Genomic DNA, 22,915 nt, shown 5'->3' on the forward strand with positions numbered 1-22,915 from the left:
GAGAATGGAAGGGACAATATGAGCATCCTCAAAGCTAAACCAGTGGCCAAAACAGGTTGTAATGATACCATTTCAACCAGCTTTGTCAGCTGGGAAGATGCTTGTATTCTAACTAGCCAGATCACCCCAGAACTGTTTGTGTACAAACAGATTTGGGGCGATCAGGCTATTTGTATAAACCTGATGGTGCAGTAAACAAGCACTGGCTCTTTAAGAGGAACATACACGCCACATCAATCCTCACTAATTAGGTTAAGATGGTACATGGCAATGTTTTCAGTCTTTAATGATTTTAGATGGAAAGTAGTCATTGATGTTTCTTTTCCATTGAGACTGTGACAGTAATTAGGCCAAACACACCAGCCATGCTGTAATAAAAGAAGAGTTAATTGCATAATTTCACACCTGCATACACATCAAACAGTAATCTGAAATTGGATGGTGGAAACATCAAACTATAAATATGAATACAAATCTGAATAACAAATGTGACATGGATGACTGTGGGTGTGTTTGAAAGTACTGAAGGTAAAAATAAAGAATATGGATGTCGGGGGCATACCACTTTCTTTGTCAAACTTTGTCAACTTTCTGTAAACCATAAAGTGTGTCAAAAATGCCAATTAGTGATGAGTACTGTGTATTAAGTTAAAGTTGAAATCCATTACAATAGATCACAGTCAGGACAGCTCTATTGTCATGGCAGTCTGGATATTGAGGTTTGCATGTAAAGATCTGGCAAATGGACAACCTGTATTGTGCTGCATATGACTTGGTTCAACATGATTTTTACAATACAATTTCTGACAAACATCACATCGTACAATTGGCAATGTACAACACACAAGTAGGAGTGAACTTTACCTGCTTTCCCTTATATCAGACTTGTACTCGATAGCAATCAGTAGCAGCTTCAGCTTCACATAGCAGAGTCTAGAGAGGAGCATTCAAAATCAGAAATATTTATACACAATCAAAGAGATAAGTAGGAGAGAGAGAGACGGACAGATGTAGAGAAAGAAAAGGAGAGAGAGAGATGGAGAGAGAAAAAATAAAAAATATAGAGGGGGAGAGAGAATATACTTGATATAGTAGGGTACTTCAGAAACGAGGGTCATACTTACTCACAAATGGTCGGGAAGGATAAGCCCACAAAGGCACTAGACAGGTACTCAGTGTACATTTCATTGGCTACTCCTTCCAGGTAATACTTCTGCCACGTGTCCTCTTCAATCTGAAACAATAACAGATAAAACATGGCTTGCAAAGGTACAGTATGTTATCATGAACATATTTCACTCGAACAAAAGTTAACAAAGTGACCATAAAGCAAATAACCCTTTAAGAGTAATTAAATCTATGGTGTATACTTAAATATAAGACAAGTATTCTGAAATTGCAAATACAGTCAGACAAAGTGTGAACATTACTGTGCTAAAGGCTGTGGAAAAGTGGAATAATGTTAGTTCAATATCTCTGGCTCTTCCTGGTCCTTCGAGACGGTTTTAAACGGATGACCTAACGATTACAGTCTCTTTGGCTCTCCCTAACGAGTACCTTGATGAAGGACCTCATGGAGAAGAGGTTGGCCAGCATGGTGGACAGGCCCTGAGCCAGACAGCTCTGTGCTATGAAGCCCAACTTCAGCTCAGCAAGGCAAATGGCATCGTCACCCTCCTTCCAGTTCCAACTGGGAATGTTCAAAAGGTGGGCCTGGGGACACACAGGAAAGATGGAGCGAGATTAGGGTTATAAAATTCTCGTACATTTCCTGAATTTTGCAACCCTTCTATACAAGGGAGGTGCAGGAAGAGCATCAGTAGAGAACTCATGTTCGCCTGCCTCCGCTGGAGTTCAATGACACAGTGTAATAAGTGGCACTCCGAAGGGTTTGTACTGTACACACCTTGTTGTGGTACTGCAACATCTGGGTAATGATTCTGATTTTTGGGTGGTAGTTCTTGATGGATATCACCCTGGAATATTGTTACAAGAAACAACATAAGACCCATCTAACAAATCTAGGACACAGTAGTAGTAGTAACACAGGTTTCTTGCTTAGGGAACTTGAGGTTAGACATTGGTATGTATTATCAATGCATTTCTCCAGAATACATTTTCACGTGCTCTCGAGCATACTGTACTTGTGTAATTTATCAAGGTGATAGAAAATGGAATAACTTTTGTATATCAGAATACATTTCCATATTTCCAATATACAGTTATACAACACAGCGTGGTTAAGTTGTCTCTGTACCTCATGATGTTGGAGGCATCCTCAGCATCAGGGTCTGCACAGTATTTATTAGCTAGGATCAAACAGGCGTCTGCTGACTCTATCTGAGGGCGGGAGATGACAGAAACATAAGACCTGACTCTATACAGACAGAGGCTGTTTCCCTAAAGGCACCCTATTCCCTACATAGTGCACTACTTTTGACCCTGGTCAAAAGTCGTGCACTACTGTATGTAAGGGAATAGGGTGGCATTTGGAAGGCAGATAGACTCAGGACATTAGACCGATGCCAACCACCCAGGTGCTCCATCTGTAGAGACACCAGATATCAGAACTGCATTCACTCAGAGCTATGAACAGCATTGCATGTCAGAGTGTGTTAATTTCTAACTTCAGACAAAGTATATTGCTCTCTTATTTACCCTTTATAGATATCAATAGCCGTGTCCGAATACCCATACTAAATAGTTGGCATTTTGGGCTTGCAAAAATATAAAATGTTAAACTATGTGAAATTCCCAAAATGTTGTATGCTTTAAATGCCAGGATGTCATACTCATTTTGGATTTTCATCTAGTAAAATTCACTGCACACTATTGAGGAAGAGATTAGTCTTTGGAGACCCACGTGTGTTTGACAACATCTGATAATCAGATATGGTTTCACGCTGAACCCAAAATGAGCGAATGGCGGTAATCAACGCAATTGTGCATTAGATTATGCATTCTCAGTATGGATGAGCCCAGTATGTTGATATTTGTTGCTTACTGCATTCGATTTGACTAAAAACAGACCTTCTAATGTAGTAGGATTTGTACATATTATGCAGTTTTAGTATGTAGTAAGCAGCACAGATTTCAGGCACAGCCAATAACTTACCTGGCTGCTAAATTATGTCTCAATGAATGTTTGACAGTAAAAAATACAATTTACACAATACCGTTCAAAAGTTTGGGGTCACTTAGAAATGTCCAGGTTTTCTAAATAAAAGCAACTTTTTTGTCCATTAAAATAACATCAAATTGGTCAGAAATACAGTGTAGACATTGTTAATGTTGTAAATGACTATTGTAACTAGAAACGACAGATTTTTTTATGGAATATCTACATAGGCATACAGACGCCCATTATCAGCAACCATCACCTGTGTTCCAATGGCACGTTGTGCTAGCTAATCCAAGTTTATCATTTTAAAAGGCTAATTGATCATTACAAAAACCTTTTGAAATGATGTTAGCACAGCTGAAAACTGCGTCCTGATTAAAGAAGCAATAAAACTGTCCTTCTTTAGACTAGTTGTGTTTCTGGAGCATCAGCATTTGTGGATTCGATTACAGGCTCAAAATGGCCAGAAACAAAGGACTTTATTCTGAAACTCGTCAGTTTATTCTTGTTCTGAGAAATTAAGGCTATTCCATGCGAGAAATTGCCAAGAAACTGAAGATCTCGTACAATGCTGTGTACTACTCCTGTCACGCCCTGACCTTAGAGAGACGTTTATTTTCCTCTAGTTTGGTTAGGTCAGGGTGTGATGTGGGGTGGGCAATCTAGTTTGTCTATTTCTTTGTGTTGAGCCGAGTATGGTTCCTAATCAGAGGCAGCTGTCTATCGTTGTCTCTGATTAGGAATCATACTTAGGCAGCCCTTTTTTCCACCTTCAGTTGTGGGACCTTGTTTTTGTGTAGCTGCCTTTGAGCAGCCCCAGAACGTCACGTTTTCATTGTTCTCCTGTTTTGTTGTTTTGGTGAGTTTCATTTTCATTAAAAAAGATGTGGAATTCCATGCACGCTGCGCCGTGGTTTATTTATGATTTATGATCGGGAGTTCGAAGATAGCGATCCTGACAGAAGATCCCACCACAAGAAAGCCAAGCAGCGTGCGCTTACTGGGAAAACGAGCTGGACCGGGGAGAAACAACATCGACGGAAGCACGAGAGGCAGCCCCCCAAAAAATGGGGGGGGGGGGCACACTGGGAGTTTGTCAGAGTCAGGGTGGAGATCTGAGCCAACTCCCCGTGCTTACCGTGGGGAGCGAGTGACGAGGCAAGCACCGTGTTATGCGGTGATGCACACCATGTCGCCAGTGCGCATTCACAGGCCGGTGCGATCTGTGCCCGCGCCCTGCAGTTGTCGAGCTAGGTTGAGCATCCAGCAAAGACGGATTGGGCCAGCCATACACTCCAGACCTCCAGTGCGCCTCCACGGCCCAGTATATCCTGCGCCAGTTTAACGCACTGTCGCCGGTGCGCCTGCACAGCCCAGTTCGTCCTGTGCCAGCGCTCCGCCCTTGCCGGGCTAAAGTAAACATCCAGCCAGGACGGGTTGTGTCAGCCCTAAACTCCAGACCTCCAGTGCGCCTCCACGGCCCAGTATACCCTGTGCCAGCTCTGCGCACCCGGTCTCCTGTGTGTCTCCTCAGTCCGGTGAGACCGGTTCCAGCTCCACGTAGGAAGCCTCCAGTGATGATCCAAGGTCCGAAGCCTCCAGTGATGATCCATAGCACGAAGCCTCCAGTGATAATCCATGGTCCGGAGCCTCCAGTGATAATCCATGGCACGAAGCCTCCAGTGATGATCCATGGCCCGGAGCCTGTAGGGATGATCCATGGCACGGAGCCTCCAGTGATGATCCATGGCCCGGAGCCTGTAGGGATGATCCATGGCACGATGCCTCCAGTGATGATCCATGGCCCGAATCCTCCAGTGATGATCCATGGCCCGGAGCCTCCAGTGATGATCCATGGCCCGGAGCCTCCAGTGATGATCCATGGCAAGAAGCCTCCAGTGATGATCCATGGCGCAGAACCTGTAGCGATGATCCATGGCACGGAGCCTACAGCGAAGTCCCCCGGTCCGGAGCCTCCAGCGACGTTCCCCGGTCCGGAGCTTCCAGCGACGTCCCCCGGTCCGGAGCCTCCAGCGACATCCCCCGGTCCAGAGCCTCCAGCGACGGCAGCCCCGGTCCGGAGCCTCAAAGGTAGCCCCGGTCCGGAGCCTCAAAGGTATCCCCGGTCCGGAGCCTCAAAGAAAGCCCCGGTCCGGAGCCTCAAAGGCAGCCCCGGTCCGGAGCCTCAAAGGCATCCCCGGTCTGGAGCCTCCAGCGATGGCAGCCCCGGTCCGGAGCCTCAAAGGCAGCCCCGGTCTGGAGCCTCCAGCGATGGCAGCCCCGGTCCGGAGCCTCAAAGGCAGCCCTGGTCCGGAGCCTCAAAGGCAGCCCCGGACTGGAGCCTCCAGCGATGGCAGCCCCGGTCCGGAGCCTCAAAGACAGCCCCGGTCCGGAGCCTCAAAAGCAGCCCCGGTCTGGAGCCTCCAGCGACGTCCCCCGGTCCGGAGCATCCAGCGACGGCAGCCCCGGTCCGGAGCCTCCAGCGACGGCAGCCCCGGTCCGGAGCCTCAAAGACAGCCCCGGTCCGGAGCCTCAAAGGCAGCCCCGGTCCGGAGCCTCAAAGGCAGCCCCGGTCTGGAGCCTCCAGCGACGTCCCCCGGTCCGGAGCATCCAGCGATGGCATCCCCGGTCCGGAGCCTCAAAGGCAGCCCCGGTCCGGAGCCTCCAGCGATGGCAGCCCCGGTCCGGAGTCTCAAAGGCAGCCCCGGTCCGGAGTCTCAAAGGCAGCCCCGGTCCGGAGCCACAAAGGCAGCCCCGGTCCGGAGCCTCAAAGGCAGCCCCGGTCCGGAGCCTCTGCCTTTGAGCAGCCCCAGAACGTCACATTTTTGTTGTTCTCCTGTTTTGTTGTTTTGGTGAGTTTCATGTTCATTAAAAAGATGTGGAATTCCATGCACGCTGCGCCTTGGTTTATTTATGATCGGGAGTTCGAAGATAGCGATCCTAACAACTCCCTTCACAGAACAGTGCAAACTGGCTCTAACCAGAATAGAAAGAGGAGTGGGAGGCCCCGGTGCACAACTGAGCAAGAGGACAAGTACATTATAGTGTCTAATTTGAGAAACAGACCCCTCACAAGTCCTCAAATGGCAGCTTCATTAAATAGTACCCGCAAAACACCAGATTCAATGTCAACAGCCTATAGGGAGGAGGTCAGAGACTTGGCCAGGTGGTGACAAAATAACAACCTATCCCTCGAAGTAAGCAAGACTGAGGAGATGATTGTGGACTACAGGAAAAAGAGGACCAAGCACGCCCCCATTCTCATCAACGGGGCTGTAGTGGAGAAGGTTCAGAGCTTCAATTTCCTTGGTGTCCACATCACCAACAAACTAGAATGGTCCAAACACACCAAAACGGTCATGAAGAGGGCACGACAAAGCCTATTCCCCATCAGGAAACTAAAAAGATTTGGCATGGTTCCTGAGATCCTCATAAGGTTCTACAGCTGCAACATTGAGAGCATCCTGATCGGTTGCATCACTGCCTGCTACGACAATTGCTTGGCCTCCGACTGCAAGGCACTACAGAGGGTAGTGCGTATGGCCCAGTACATCACTGGGACTAAGCTGCCTGTCATCCAGGACCTCTACACCACGCGGTGTCAGAGGAAGGCCCAAAAAAAGACCCAGCCACCCCAGTCCTAGACTGTTCTCTCTACTACCGCATGGCAAGCGGAACCGGAGTGCCAAGTCTAGGACAAAAAGGCTTCTCAACAGTTTTTACCCCCAAGCCATAAGACTCCTGAACAGGTAATCAAATGGCTACCCGGACTATTTGCATTGTGTGCCCCACCCCAACTCATCTTTTACGCTGCTGCTACTCTCTGTTTATCATATATGCATAGTCACTTTAACTATACATTTATGTACATACTACCTCAATTGGCCTGACCAACCAGTGCTCCCGCACATTGGCTAACCGGGCTATCTGCATTGTGTCCCGCCACCCACCTCCCACCAACCCCTCTTTTACGCTACTGCTACTCTCCGTCCATCATATATGCATAGTCACTTTTACCATATCTACATGTACATACTACCTCAAACAGCCTGACTAACCGGTGTATGTATGTAGCCTCGCTACTTTTATAGCCTCGCTACTGTATATAGCCTCGCTACCCTCATAGCCTGGTTCTTCTCTAGGTTTCTTCCTAGGTTTTGGCCTTTCTAGGGAATTTTTCCTAGCCACCGTGCTTCTACACCGGCATTGCTTGCTGTTTGGGGTTTTAGGCTGAGTTTCTATACAGCACTTTGATATATCTGCTGATGTAAGAAGGGCTATATGAATACATTTGATTTGATTTGTTATTTTTCACTGTGTTTTTACTGTTGTTTTTATTTCTTTACTTTTTTTGCACTGTTGGTTAGAGCCTGTAAGTAAGCATTTCACTGTATTCGGCGCACGTGACAAATAAACTTGTTGGCGGCTTTTTCTTCACTCTGCGGTCCAACTCATCCCAAATCATCTCAAATGGTCTTCTATGCAGAGTTCCTCTGTTCAGTGTCTGTGTTCTTTTGCCCATCTTAATATTTTATTTGTATTGGCCAGTCTGAGATATGGCTTTTTCTTTGCAACATTGCCTAGAAGGCCAGCATCCCGGAGTCACCTCTTCACTGTTGACGTTGAGACTGGTGTTTTGCGGGTACTATTTAATGAAGCTGCCTCTTGTGCGGAATCTGTTTCTCAAACTAGACACTGTAATGTATTTGTCTTCTTTCTCAGTTGTGCACTGGGGCCTCCCACTCCTCTTTCTATTCTGGTTAGAGCCAGTTTGCACTGTTCTGTGAAGGGAGTAGTACACAGCGTTGTACGTGATCTTCAGTTTCTTGGCAATTTCTCGCATGGAATAGCCTTCATTTCTCAGAACAAGAATAGACTGATGAGTTTCAGAAGGAAGTTCATTGTTTCTGGCCATTTTGATCCTGTAATCGAACCCACAAATGCTGATGCTCCAGAAACACAACTAGTCTAAAGAAGGACAGTTTTATTGCTTCTTTAATCGGGACAACAGTTTTCAGCTGTGCTTACATAACTGCAAAAGGGTTTTCTAATGATCAATTAGCCTTTTAAAATGATAAACTTGGATTAGATAACACAACGTGCCATTGGAACACAGGAGCGATGGTTGCTGATAATGGGCCTCTGTACGCCTATGTAGATATTCCATTAAAATCAGCTGTTTCCAGCTACAATAGTCATTTACAACATTAACAATGTCTACACTGTATTTCTGATCAATTTTATGTTATTTTAATGGATGAAAAATGTGCTTTTCTTTCAAAAACAAAGACATTTCTACGTGACCCCAAACTTTATAAACCCTTGTAAACGCTTTATAAAAGGTAACCATATTGTAAAGTGTGACCAAATGTTCTTATACAACAAGGACCTGGTATAGTTATTGAAGAGTTGGACTGTCAAGGCCCTATTCTCCATTAGTAGCTGAAAGGAATAAGTCAGGTTAATACTCATTAAAACAGGCCGGTTACCTTGACTCTGGCCAGGTCATGTGGGTTGAGAACAGATCCCTGGTAGAACTCCACCTGGGTGAAGTGGCGTTTAAACAAGGCTTCCAGCTCAAGATTAGGGGAAATACTGGGACACAAAGTAGAGTTTGTTAATGTTAACCAAGGCCTCCACTTCACCTCAAGATTCGGTTTAGTACTGGGACAGACAGGAGAGCGATCTATGTGTTAATGTTAGGGGCTGAGTGAGGTCTGCTCTCCTCAGCAAATCAAAGTGCAATTATTATGTAGTATTTGAAATGTAAATGATTCTAATGTATTGCTATAAGTAGTATGCTGGTGTACCGGGCAGGCCCAGCGCTACCAATGGTTTGCATGGATCTGGGTGCTTTTTAGGATATAGTCATTGTAGAGTCTGAGTATTCCAAAAAAAGGAAAGGTGGTGGCAGTTCCCGAAAGGTTGTTGGAGTCATTTTTGGGAGCTGCTATCACCTTTCCTTCTCTGAAACACTCAGTATTGTTATGAGTTTTGGGGCCATTTTCCCAGACCCAGATTAAACATAGTCGTGGAATTAAACACACTTTCAATTTCCCATCGAGTATGGTTTTTAGTCCAGGACTAGGCTTAATCTGGGTCCTGGAAACTGGCCTGTAAAGTGTAAGGAAAAAACATGGTACACTTACTTATGGAGAAAAACAATTTCTACATTGACATCATCCCTGTCCTTGTGTAGGAAGTCTTTAAGGAAGTTGGACACACTTTCAAGTGTTATATGACCACAGACCACGATGTGCCTATAGGAAATAAGATCCAGGAATAGTCATAAGATTTAAGCTATGGTTCGCTAAAAGCTGCAGCCAAAATAAAGACGCTGATAAACTGCTGATAGATGTCAGTGTCACGTTCCTTCTTGATTCTCAAAATAAAATAAAATTATACGTTGGATCTGACAAAAAAAGTATTGTCCACACCACAGTATAGTCAATAAAAACAGGACCTAAGAAATGTGGTTTCTGTGTAGAAAATGAACACTGCCAGCCCTCTGTTTACTACCCCCAAAAATACATAATTCTCCCTGGTTTGTACATGTTCTGTGATGAACAGGAGGCCATTTTTATGTGAACAGGTGTCAGTACTAAGAGCTCTTTAGTCCTATGTGGTGCCTGAAGGACAGGAGAGATCACAGAGCTGAGCATGTTCTGGATTGCCAGTAACAGATTAAAAAGGATGAGTTTCCTTTGTTGGCGATTATGATGTGATTACTACATTGTACAATCCAGGAAAGAGCTTATCTTTAGCTAGAGACATCTTGCCTCCACGTGAGGGAAGTTTTCCGTCAGACTGTAACCCTGCTACAGGATAGTACATGCAGGATTGTGCGATAACGCTTCATCGTGAGATGAACTCAGGATGGGTTTAAGAAGGGCATTTTCCAAACCAATTGGTTTGATTTTGTAGATGTTACAAGTAATATATACATACTGACAACTCACATACTGTACATCGTTTTGAAATACCTCTTTAATATTGTATCTTATTAGAGTTTGGGGTGGCAGGTAGCCTAGCGGTTAGGAGTGTTGGGCCAGTAACTGAAAGGTCATTGGTTCAATTCCCTGAGCCGACTAGGTGAAAAATCTGTCAAAGTGCCCTTGAGCAAGGCATTTAACCCTAATTTCCAATTCGTACGTGTGAAATAATTATTATTACATTTGTTATTTATTGTATCATATTTACTTTATATTATTGGGGCTTTTATTACTTGAATATTACAGAGATGCTATATTTATATTTGTAGATGAAGGTATTAAAATGTATTTACGGTATAACTGAGACATAAGGATATGAACCACTTGAAACAGAAATACAGATACATCAGCATACAGAAGGAAAGAGGGAATAAATGGCCAAAACAGAGTTATAGAGACTGGACTAAAACCAAGTACAACAATTCTACAAAACAAAATTCTAAAAGCGAGCCAAGAGAAATCAAAGTTTGTTCAGAGGGTGGAAGCATCCAGCGATTTAGGGCAGAATCCTATTGTACCTTAAGAAACATGTTTTTAACTTGAATTTCAGTGTGATCCATGCATTGATTATGTGTTTGGGCCTTAGGGTGTAGGTCTGACTGAAGATTAAGGCCAGGAATGTAGCAGGGCTTGGAAAATAAAATGAACTGGTGGTACCAGACAAAAAATACATCATCCAGAAGAGAAAAAACAGGAAATTAAAGGCAAAATATAAACGGCTAAAAAATAACTAACTAAAAGCATGCGAGGAACATGCAAGATCATGTGTGGACGAAGCAGATGTAAAAGGTAACCGCATTTCAAATCATCTGGAAGAGAATTATATTTAAAATAGCTGATTATTTAACTGTAGGTAATCCCTTCTTGTAGTTTCTTAGGACACTCTTTTGCTATTGTGCAGTATTTTCTATGACATCATCTCTGTCACCAAGATATAAGACATAATGTTCAACATTTATTTTGAAATAATATAAAGGTACTACAGCTATAGCTGCAATCAGTCTTGACTTTACTGTAAAAAAGATAATAATAAAAAAAAATACAACTACTTTGTGGTGGGTGGCATGATGCATATGATTGGCAAACACGAAACACAGACACAAACATGTAAGCATTCTAGTAAATAAGCAAGTACAACACTCAAGCATATAGCAAATAATGCATTTGACACATCACAAAAAAACATGTATTCATTATAAGAAGCAATGACAGCTAGCACACAAATACCGGTACAAAGCAATAGCATAAGCTTTCATGGCCAAGCTCTCCAGTCACCAGTATGACTTTATTCCCCAAAATGTATAAAAGTATTAATATCAATAATTTCTGGATAATTACTGGTATGCCTCTTTAGGAGAGGGGGACTTGAGTAGTCACACCAAAACCACACTTTTTAGAATCATTTTTGTTTTGTATATTTGTTTGACTTACTTTCTGCCTCGTGTTGAGTTATAACTCCCTCCGTATTTCTTCCGATTAAGGATGAGAGCAGCAATTTCTGGCACGTAGCGAGCAAACATGGCCTACATGCATGGAACAGAAAAAAGAAAAGGGCATGCAGAGGATGGTTCTACTGCGGCAGAGGCAGTAGAGCCTCCCAGTAATACTTACTTTCTCCCATTAACCGCACTATAGGAACCACCATATTTCTTGCGGTTTCCTATTAACTCTATGATTTCAGGGACGTAGCTCGCAAACATGGCCTAAGGAGAAGATAGGAGACAGAAGAAAATACTAAAAAAAAGATACGCAAAAGAGAGAGCAGGGCGTCTATTTTTGCTTAAAAGATATCCGTAAAATCAAAAAGAAATTTGAGAAATTAAGAGAGAAAAAATATTTGAATAGAAAATGTTTTTAAAAAAAATTGTTCTGGATACAGTAGGTTACACACTGAGTGCACAAATCATTAGGAACACCTGCTTTTTCCATGACATAGACTGACCAGGTGAATCCAGGTGAAAGCTAGGATCCCTTATTGATGTCATGTGTTAATGTGTCATGTGTCCACTTCAATCAGTGTAGATGAAGGGGAGGAGACAATTAAAACATGTATTGTGTATGTGTGCCATTCTGAGGGTGAATGGGCAAAACAAAAGATTTAAGTGCCTTTGAACGGGATATGGTAGTATGTGCCAGGCCCACTGGTTTGTGTCAAGAACTGCAACGCTGCTGGGTTTTTCACACAACATTTTCCCGTGTGTATCAAGAAAGTTACACCACCGAAAGGACATCCAGCCAACTTGACACAACTGTGGGAAGCATTGGAGTCAACAGGGGCCAGCATCCCAACCTGGTGTCAGAGCATTTCGTATTATTCTGTATGTAAATCTGGGATATTCCATTTAGTATGGTATGTATTAATTTGTGGATGTCCGTCACCCAATTCGTATGATATGTAATGAATTACAATTCGTATTATATGTTATGAATTTCCAAAACGTATGATATGTTACAAATTGTAGCTAGGTGGCTAATGTTAGGTAGCTGGCTAACGTTAGCTAGGCTAGGGGTTATGGTTTAGGGTTAAGGTTAGGTAATTAGCTAAAACGGTTAAGGTTAGGTTTAAGGGAAGGGTTTGCTAACATGCAAAGTAGATAAAAAGTAGTATATAGTTGAAAAGTTGCTAATTAGCTAAAATGCTAACATTTTCCATGATGAGATTCGAACTCACAACCTACTTTAATTTTTGCCTTAAGTAACCATCTGTCTTACGTAACCATATGTCCTCGGATTTACATTTACTATGTTACATCTAGTCTATGAGACCAGGCTGAGCATCAAAGTGGAACACTTTGGACACCTTGTAGAGTCCATTCCCCAACAAATTGAGGCTGTTCTGAGGGCAAAAGGGGGTGCAACTCAATATTAGGAAGGTGTTCTTAGTGTTTTGTACACTCAGACAAAGTTAGATTACTACACTATAGTAAAAGTTATAACACAATCTGAAATTATGTAAAGGTTGTCATATTCAGATTAGAGAAAAAAATGTATAATAAGCAATGAAGAAGAAAAAAATGACAGGAAATATTTAACTTAACCAGCTTTTACGGAAATGTATTTAGGAAAAAAGCAGGAAAAAATTACAGTTGACTATATCTGTATGCCAAGCTGTGATTGAAAAGAAAAAGTTGAAAGTAATAAAAAGGAAGAAAAAAACCTTATATGCCATGTTTTGTCCAACAAACACTTATGCCAGGTTGATTTGAATAGTACAGCCCAATGTAACATAGCTGCAAATTGCATCAATTCATTAAATTGCTGAAAAATTACCTGAATTATGTCAATCCTATAGATGTGAAGCCTTGTGCATACCTACATTTGACTTGACAGTATATACAACTTATATATAACTTATATATTGTATACATTTATATAAACTATATAATATAACTTACATGAACGTATATAAACTTGGGTAGGAGAGTGACACATCATATTGTTAATGTCACTGATAATACTCAGGTACAATGTCCAGAGATGAAGGATAATAGAGGCCTTTCAGCAACCCTTGAACCTCCGAACTACTGTAGTAGTACTGTACTAATGTACAAACTCAGCCTTCTTCCATTGTTATCCCAAATAGAAATGATCAAGTCAAATTAACATATTAAAAGTTAAATAGTTTTGGTTGCATATCATGCTAACTGACTGTTGTGTATCATGGGTGTTACTGGCATCCACTGCTGTGCCATGTTAATCATCAAGCTGGTCTATAGATCACTCCTTTCACTGTGTTTGTTGGAATTTGGGGAAGGGGAAGCTCAAGGATTGGGTCACCTGAAACCGCACATTACTTTAGTTAATGTTGCGAACCATTAGAAAACAAATCTTACTCGGTTTGAAAAATATAGAAATGCAATAAAACTATATAATAATAATAATACATATACATGTATATACCTTCAGTACAATTATTATATAATAAATATTATAGGCGTATAATACTTACAAATAATAATACATTTGACAATAAACTGCCATGGGTAACAAACTGCCACAAAAAACAACTATAAGACAACAATGGAGCTTTGATTTTAACAGGCACTGAAGTGCAAAGACATTCCAGCTGTTGGTAGCAGCAGCAGGGACATGAATCATGATGATTGCAGGTGTGATCGTATGGATGAAGGACGGAAGCAGGTTAGGAGTAAATGAAATAAGAGAGGGATTTTTACCAAACCACCAAGGATGAAGAAGACCATGAAAAGTCGTCCCAGGGTGGTTTTTGCATACACGTCTCCATAGCCCACAGTGGACATAGTAACCATGAGTAAGTAGACACATTCCCAGTAGGAAAGTGCTTGGGAATTTTGGAAGTTTTCCCAAGGATCCCCTGAGTTTTCCACCTAGAACAGAGGTCACAATAATGGATATTTAAAGAGAGGAACATGCAGAGCATTGTATTACAACTTACTGACTTGCTTACATACTTACTCAATGGCCGTCTCCGAATACCCATACTTGTATTCTAAATAGTAAGCATTTTGGGTAAGTCAAAAAAGTTTTATAGTATGTGAAATGTAGAAAATTGAGTATGGTTTAAATGCCAGGATGTCATACTCATTTCAGTTTTCATTTAGTAAATTTGCTGCATACGTTTGAGGAATAGAATCGTCCACGTCTGACAACAGCTGACAATCAGCTGAGGGTACGTGCTGTACCAAAATGAACCAATGGCGGGAATCAACGCAATGTGCGTATTAGATGCCGCATTCTCAGTAGGATGAGCCTAGTATGCTGATATTTGTTTGCTTACTGCATTCGTTTTTACTTAACAATACGTTCCAAATAGTATGTAGTACGATTAGTACACGGTATGCAGTTTTAGTAAGTAGTAGCCAAGACAGATTTTAGACACGGCCACTTCATTATTTACTTTATTGTTTACTTACGGACTTATTCACTTAGTCACACCGTATCAATTATTTACTGTTCTCAGAACCGTAATAAACTTCTACATTTTCAGAAGCAATTACCATGCTACCATTTAGTGGTCCTGCTCATTTAAAAACAGAGCCGAAAATATTCCACAGTTATATCATCCATCAAGTGAGGAATACTTTGAAGGGCCTAGGTTGTACAATGCTTTACTTAACATTTTGCCCACCTATCTGTTATATGTGTCAGAGACGGAGTATTTACCATAATACAGTACTTAGTCCTTCTGTTTTGCCTTTATGGCTCTCTGTAACTTACCAGATGTATGAAGCCTGCCGCTGTTAGCCATGTACTTATGAAGATTGAACATAAGTTCACCAGTTTTATGGAATTGCTATTGAAAACAAGAGAGCCAGACAATATCAATTAACAATGCTAGTGTTCAACACCAAAGACCTGCCTTGTGTGAGTTCAAAAGAAGAACACCAGTAAAGGATGCCCTTTTGATAACACAATGAATAATTGGTAACACTAACTTGAACTATTATGTCAAAACAGTGCCAAAACATTACATATCACAAAGTAGTTATTGCTGTATAAGTGCCTAATGGTGATTTTGTCTGAAGAACATCCTTTGGGATAACGGATGATAGCTGGTTACAGTCTGAGCTGCTCAACCTACAATATTATGTAACAACAACCAACCAAAAACTTGGTCAAAAAGTTTTTGGGAATATTATTTCAAAATCCAAAATTTTAAACTAATGACGAACTAGCTTTCATGGCCGTTAACTTTTCAATACAGAATCAACTGTGAATACAAATGTTCCTAAGGTATTTACAGGTAACTGACAAAATAAAGGAAACACCAGCATAAGGCATTGGGCCACCACGAACCAGAACAGCTTCCATGAACCTTGGCATAGATTCTACAAATGCCTGGATCTCTGTTGTTGGGATGCAACACCATACAGTACTTCCATGAGAAATTCCATCATTTGGTGTTTTGTTGATGGAAAACTCTGTCTCAGGCACCACTCCTGAATCTCCCATAAGTGTTCAATTGGGTTGAGATCTGGTGACTGCGACGGCCATGGCATATGGTTTATATCGTTTTCAGGCTCATCAAACCATTCAGTGACCCCCCCTTGCCCTGTGGATGGGATCATTGTCATCCTGGAAGAAACCACTCCCATCAGGATAGAAATGGTGATCTCTCACAATGGCGGTGTATTTATTGACGTTTACCTTGCCCTCTAAGGCAGGGTTTCCCAAACTCAGTCCTCGGGACCCCAGGCGACTGTACACGCTTTGGTTTTTGCCCTACCACTACGCAGCTAATTGAAATAATCAACAAGTTTTGATAATTTCAATCAGTTGTGTAGTGTTTGGGAAAAAAACTTGAGGACCGAGTTTTGGAAATGCTGCTGTAAGGGGTTGAGTGAACCATGCCAGAAGAATATACCCCACACCATAACAGAGTCGCCAGAATCCTCATTTACTCAAGTGTTTCCTTTATTTTGTCAGTTAACTGTATATTTCTAAGGTAATGTTACAGTGACTTGCATTGTTCTGGCCGTTCATGTACTGTGTGTTCTGTTCTGTTCTGGCCTTACCTCCATTACAGTAAACGAGTCTGGGGATTATTCAAAAAAAATGTTGAGCTATAAGCTCTTTCTGACATCTGTGCAGCACAAGCTTTAATTCTAAGCAGTGGGGTAAATTGTAGAATTCATCATGCTGCCCAATAGGTTTCCAAGAGCAGAACATGTGCACAATTTGGAATTCCAATGAAAAATATTGAAATTAAATTGAATATAGGATATGTTATACATCCTAAAGAACAATACCTAACATGTTAGCATTTCAGTTTTTAAAAGTGACAAAAATTATTTACTTGTTATCTCAGAAGTACAGTATAATATGGTAACTTCTTTCATTCCCCAAATATGACAGCAATAAACCAAACTGTTCCCAAGTAATCCACCCAGACTGAAAGTAGGCCATGCTCAGCTGACTAGTTTCCAAGAATTTCTTTTTTTTTTTGAGAGGAGGTTCTATATTTAACAATTTGCAGTAGCTACTGTACATTAAAATGCCACTGTATTAGAAGAGCCTGTGAGCGTATTGTATAATTGTAAATGTATCAATATTCATCACAGAGCCAGAATTACAAACATTGTCATAACATAGTGCATGCAAATGCTTTGAATACTACTAACTGGAATTAATACACACCAAATTTTACTGAAATTGAATACAGTGAAGGTGGAGAAAATAATAATGCACTTACCTAGTTTTTAATATGTTCAAAAACTGTAAGATTTCTGAGAACTGTATCAACCTTAACGCCCTTAAAAACCTCAAGCCTGTGTGAGAGAAAAGTAAAAGTAGAAGTTATTCAGAGTGAATTATTTGCATGTTATTAATATAAATCCGCCCACTGTAAATCCGGAAAAACACAGGAAACCAACATAATTGCATACCCTTGAAGCCTTCATGCATTTTTAAAAGCTTCAATGGATTCATGACTAATAGAAAATTAAAGGCCTCTCAAATAAACAAAAATAGCAGTGGAAAAGCACAACCAAAATTTTGACCTTTCAAAAAACAAAACAGCAGCGACGAAGCAAGTAGCAGCAACTGCAAAAAAACGTACTAAAAACAACAAACTCTGCATCAAATAATCTTCTGGAGAAAATAAATACAATGCTAATATCAGGAGACCACTAAGTCAAAAAGCACCAGCGTAAGGACTAAAAGAGCGAAAACAGCAAGAGATGAAAACCTGGATTAGTCGGACCAAAGACATGTGGACAGGCCCAGTTAGATGGGTCAACAGTCGCATAACGTCAAATAATCCCAAATTTGTTGCCATTTGTTTTTTAAATCTGCTAAATCTGAGTACCCTTCCAAGAGTTTAAGGACACAGGTGCACTGGTGAATTGCCAAATGCTGTCGCATGTGTGTGTGTGGCCTGTGCCACACAAAACCAAACAGCCTGTGGCTAGTCGTGCTCACCAGTACAATCTAATCATCCAACAGTTCGATGTGAAAGAATGAATTGTTTATTTTTATGGCACAAAAGTCTGTTTCAGTATGGCACACAACAGTATGTCAATCCCACAATCCCCTGGGTTAACTAAGTGTACTACAACACATGCACAGTAGATGTAGACCTACTGTATTGTCAATGTTGTGTCACCTAGAATATATAATTACATTTGTTTAAAAAGAATGACAATATATTGTATTTTCCTCCATTTTCAATGATTATTGTCCATCATTTCCTAAATTATAAAATCAGATTATGTTACTCATAATCCAATTTTTTCAATCACTTTTTTACAAGTATGTGGTAACCTCTTATGTGGTAAATCCACATTGCAATCAATACATGTTCATATAGAAAACTTGCTTTCACAATGCAATGCTCACATTACTTTTGATATGACTGCCTTCTTATTTATTAAAATACGTTTTACTCATACTTAATCCATTTTCTCTAAATTGATAATCCCTTACCCGTTTGGTAAATCTATAGATTTTAAACTGTTTTGTCTGCTATATACATATGTGGACACCTACAGAACTAAAATGTATGTTTGTAAAGTATAAAGTAGGATATATACGGCAATGCACTATTATGATTTTAAATCTGATATTGACAGGAACAGAAATGTACTGCATGTAACAAAAACATCCCTTATACAGTAAGCATCCCTTATCCCTTATACATATAATTATGGATAAAGTGACTAGGCAACAGGGTAGATAATAAGCAGTAGCAGCAGCGTACGTAATGAGTCAAACGAGTTAGTGAAAAAAAGGGTCAATGCAGATAGTTAAACGGTTAACCAATAGCTACCTGGACTAACTATTTAAAAGTCTTATGGCTTGGGGGTAGAAGCTGTGGTCCTTTTCAGAGTTGGTGCATAGGTACCACTTGCCTTGAGGTAGCAGAGAGAACAGTCTATGACTTGGGTGGTTGGAGTCATTGACAAATTTTAGAGCCTTCCTCTGACACCGCCTGGTATAGAGGTCCTGGATGGCAGGGCGCTTGGCCCCATCAACTTGTATGCCAAGCAGTTGCCATACCAAGCGGTAAAGCGGTAAAGCAGCCAGTCAAGTTGCTCTCAATGATGCAGCTGTAGAACTTTTTGAGGGTCTGGGGGCCCATGCCAAAACTATTCAGTCTCCTGAGGGGGAAGAGGTGTTGTCGTGCCCCCTTCCGGACTGTGTTTGTGTGTGTGGACCATGATAATTCCTTAGGTGATGTGGACACCGAGGAACTTGAAGCTCTCGACCTGCTCCACTATAGCCCAGTTGATGTGGGTGTGCTCGGCCCTCTGTTTCCTGTAGTCCATGATCAGCTCCTTTGTCTAGCTGACGTTGAGGAAGAGGTTGTTGTCCTGGCACCACACTGCCAGGTGTCTGACCTCCTCCCTGTACGCTGTCTCATCATCATCTGTGATTAGGCCTACCACCGTCATGTCATCGGAAAATGGAATGATTGTGTTAGAGTCATGCGTGGCCACGCAATTGTGGGGGAACAGGGTGTACAGGCGGGTACTACGCACACAACCCTAAGGGGCCCCCGTGTTGAAGGTCAGCGTGGCGGAAGTGTTGCTGCCTACCCTCACCAGCTGGCGGCTCGTCAGAAAGTCCAGCATCCTGTTGCAGAGGGAGGTGTTAAATCTCAGGTTCCTGTGCTGAACGCTTAGCTGTAGTCAATGAACAGCATTCTTCTTCTTCTTAGGTGGGGTTTAACTGCTGTTGGCATCCAATATATTGCATTACCGCCCCCAACTGGACTATAGTATAAATCCATTATACATTGTGATACAAAATGGGAAAAGGAAAAAGGAAAACACCCTTCCAACTAACCCTACATTATAAACCCACTACGTCATTCGACTACTTTGACCCTATCTGCTCCTGCACCATGCCAGCGGCCTGGGAGGATGGGACCCCACACCTCAACACACCCTGTAACTCTTATGAAGTCAAATCTTGTATACGCAAATACTTCTCTGCAGCTGCCACCACCACATCTATTTTCTGTGATTTGCATTCCATTTCTGCTGTACAGTTGATAACCATTGCTATGAAGCCAACCTTACTGAAGCATATACAGTGCCTTGCGAAAGTATTCGGCCCCCTTGAACTTTTCGACCTTTTGCCACATTTCAGGCTTCAAACATAAAGACATAAAACTGTAATTTTTTGTGAAGAATCAACAACAAGTGGGACACAATCATGAAGTGGAACGAAATTTATTGGATATTTCAAACTTTTTTAACAAATAAAAAACTGAAAGATTGGGCGTGCAAAATTATTCAGCCCCCTTAACTTAATACTTTGTAGCGCCACCTTTTGCTGCGATTACAGCTGTAAGTCGCTTGGGGTATGTCTCTATCAGTTTTGCACATCGAGAGACTGAAATTTTTGCCCATTCCTCCTTGCAAAACATCTCGAGCTCAGTGAGGTTGGATGGAGAGCGTTTGTGAACAGCAGTTTTCAGTTCTTTCCACAGATTCTCGATTGGATTCAGGTCTGGACTTTGACTTGGCCATTCTAACACCTGGATATGTTTATTTGTGAACCATTCCATTGTAGATTTTGCTTTATGTTTTGGATCATTGTCTTGTTGGAAGACAAATCTCCGTCCCAGTCCAGGTCTTTTGCAGACTCCATCAGGTTTTCTTCCAGAATGGTCCTGTATTTGGCTCCATCCATCTTCCCATCAATTTTAACCATCTTCCCTGCCCCTGCTGAAGAAAAGCAGGCCCAAACCATGATGCTGCCACCACCATATTTGACAGTGGGGACGGTGTGTTCAGGGTGATGAGCTGTGTTGCTTTTACGCCAAACATAACGTTTTGCATTGTTGCCAAAAAGTTCGATTTTGGTTTCATCTGACCAGAGCACCTTCTTCCACATGTTTGGTGTGTCTCCCAGGTGGCTAGTGGCAAACTTTAAACGACACTTTTATGGATATCTTTAAGAAATGGCTTTCTTCTTGCCACTCTTCCATAAAGGCCAGATTTGTGCAGTATACGACTGATTGTTGTCCTATGGACAGAGTCTCCCACCTCAGCTGTAGATCTCTGCAGTTCATCCAGAGTGATCATGGGCCTCTTGGCTGCATCTCTGATGAGTCTTCTCCTTGTATGAGCTGAAAGTTTAGAGGGACGGCCGGGTCTTCGTAGATTTGCAGTGGTCTGATACTCCTTCCATTTCAATATTATCACTTGCACAGTGCTCCTTGGGATGTTTAAAGCTTGGGAAATCTTTTTGTATCCAAATCCGGCTTTAAACTTCTCCACAACAATATCTCGGACCTGCCTGGTGTGTTCCTTGTTCTTCATGATGCTCTCTGCGCTTTAAACGGACCTCTGAGACTATCACAGAGCAGGTGCATTTATACGGAGACTTGATTACACACAGGTGGATTCTATTTATCATCATTAGTCATTTAGGGCAACATTGGATCATTAAGAGATCCTCACTGAACTTCTGGAGAGAGTTTGCTGCACTGAAAGTAAAGGGGCTGAATAATTTTGCACGGCCAATTTTTCAGTTTTTTATTTGTTAAAAAAGTTTGAAATATCCAATAAATTTCGTTCCACTTCATAATTGTGTCCCACTTGTTGTTGATTCTTCACAAAAAATTACAGTTTTATATCTTTATGTTTGAAGCCTGAAATGTGGCAAAAGGTCGAAAAGTTCAAGGGGGCCGAATACTTTCGCAAGGCACTGTATCACTCGTTGGCCAAACCCTCTGTGCTGGCACAGATCTACTACTACAAAATGTATTTATAAAGCCCTTTTTACATCAGCCAATGTCGCAAAGTGCTATACAGAAACTCAGCCTAAAACACTAAACAGCAAGCAATGCAGATGGATAAAGTTGTGTGTCAACTTAATCCATCCTCCTCTACTTTCTTCACTGTCTCAACATATGACACCGGCACTACTCTGACTCTGGTCCCCTCAACCTACCTCTTTTGTACCGGACACTTCCAATCCCCAGCATCGTGGGCACTCCTACAGTTGACACACAACTTTATCCACCAAGACTACACAATCCTCTGTCCCATGCCCTCCTGCACACTTCCCACATCTTGGAATCTCGCTCCTACACACTGCTGCGACATGACCACAAACGTTTCATGAACAGCATTCTCACATAGGTGTTCTTCTTATCCAGGTGGGAGAGGGCAGTGTGGAGTGCAATAGAGATTGCGTCATCTGTGGATCTGTTGAGGCGATATGCGAATTGGAGTTGGTCCAGGGATGATGATGTTGATGTGAGCCATGACCAGCCGTTCAAAGCCGTTCATGGCTACAGATGTGTGTACTACGGGGCGATAGTCATTTAGATAGGTTACGCATATTGTTTTTATGCAGATTTTAGAATACTCGCATGAACATCTGTCGCCAACTGTATGGAAACCTAGCTAATGATCTACATTTTTTTATACATCTCCCATTTGGCATGTCTCATGACGCGGTTTACAGCAGCACTGATGGCTTAGTTCAGAGTTTTGAACAACCCTTCCTCCCATTTTGTTCCATGCTGACTGAAGACCTAGCTAGCGAGTAACTAGCTAACACCAAACACAGCTATATAAACCATTCCCTCTTCAAACACGCCTTCTCTGACGTTGGTTACAAGGCGATTCTAGTACTAATTAAGTAAGAGAATATCATGGTTTTTTTTATTAAGGGGTGGATCAGCTTTAATATTGCGGTAAGATTGTTGCTTTCATCAATGTACAGTTGAAGTCGGAAGTTTACATACACTCAATTAGTATTTGGAAGAATTGCCTTTACATTTTTTTTTTTACTTGGGTCAAATGTTTCAGGTAGCCTTCCACAAGCTTCCCACAATAAGTTGACTCAAATGATATCAATTAGC

General features: G+C 41.8%; 1 protein-coding gene across 9 annotated transcripts in view; it reads right to left on the bottom strand.

Annotated features, from left to right (window-relative positions):
- The window catches only part of LOC106611671 (calcium-activated potassium channel subunit alpha-1), a 231,384-nt gene that overhangs the window by 54,636 nt on the left and 153,833 nt on the right, over positions 1-22,915 (bottom strand). For 6 of the 9 annotated variants that reach the window (XM_014212234.2, XM_014212208.2, XM_045723530.1 and 3 more), the window contains exons 6-16: positions 17,285-17,360; positions 15,310-15,385; positions 14,289-14,459; positions 11,725-11,816; positions 9,271-9,381; positions 8,611-8,716; positions 2,258-2,340; positions 1,907-1,976; positions 1,558-1,713; positions 1,125-1,234; positions 865-933 (exon numbers count right to left, since the gene is read on the bottom strand). In XM_014212234.2, coding sequence (XP_014067709.1) covers positions 865-933; positions 1,125-1,234; positions 1,558-1,713; positions 1,907-1,976; positions 2,258-2,340; positions 8,611-8,716; positions 9,271-9,381; positions 11,725-11,816; positions 14,289-14,459; positions 15,310-15,385; positions 17,285-17,360 — 1,120 coding nt within the window. Of the gene's footprint in view, positions 1-864; positions 934-1,124; positions 1,235-1,557; positions 1,714-1,906; positions 1,977-2,257; positions 2,341-8,610; positions 8,717-9,270; positions 9,382-11,544; positions 11,637-11,724; positions 11,817-14,288; positions 14,460-15,309; positions 15,386-17,284; positions 17,361-22,915 lie in introns of all 9 variants that reach the window. The other 3 variants (XM_014212216.2, XM_014212201.2, XM_045723527.1) reach the window with 1 other exon arrangement.

The sequence above is a fragment of the Salmo salar genome, chromosome ssa01 (assembly GCF_905237065.1).
Source record: "Salmo salar chromosome ssa01, Ssal_v3.1, whole genome shotgun sequence".
Classification (NCBI taxonomy): domain Eukaryota; kingdom Metazoa; phylum Chordata; class Actinopteri; order Salmoniformes; family Salmonidae; genus Salmo; species Salmo salar.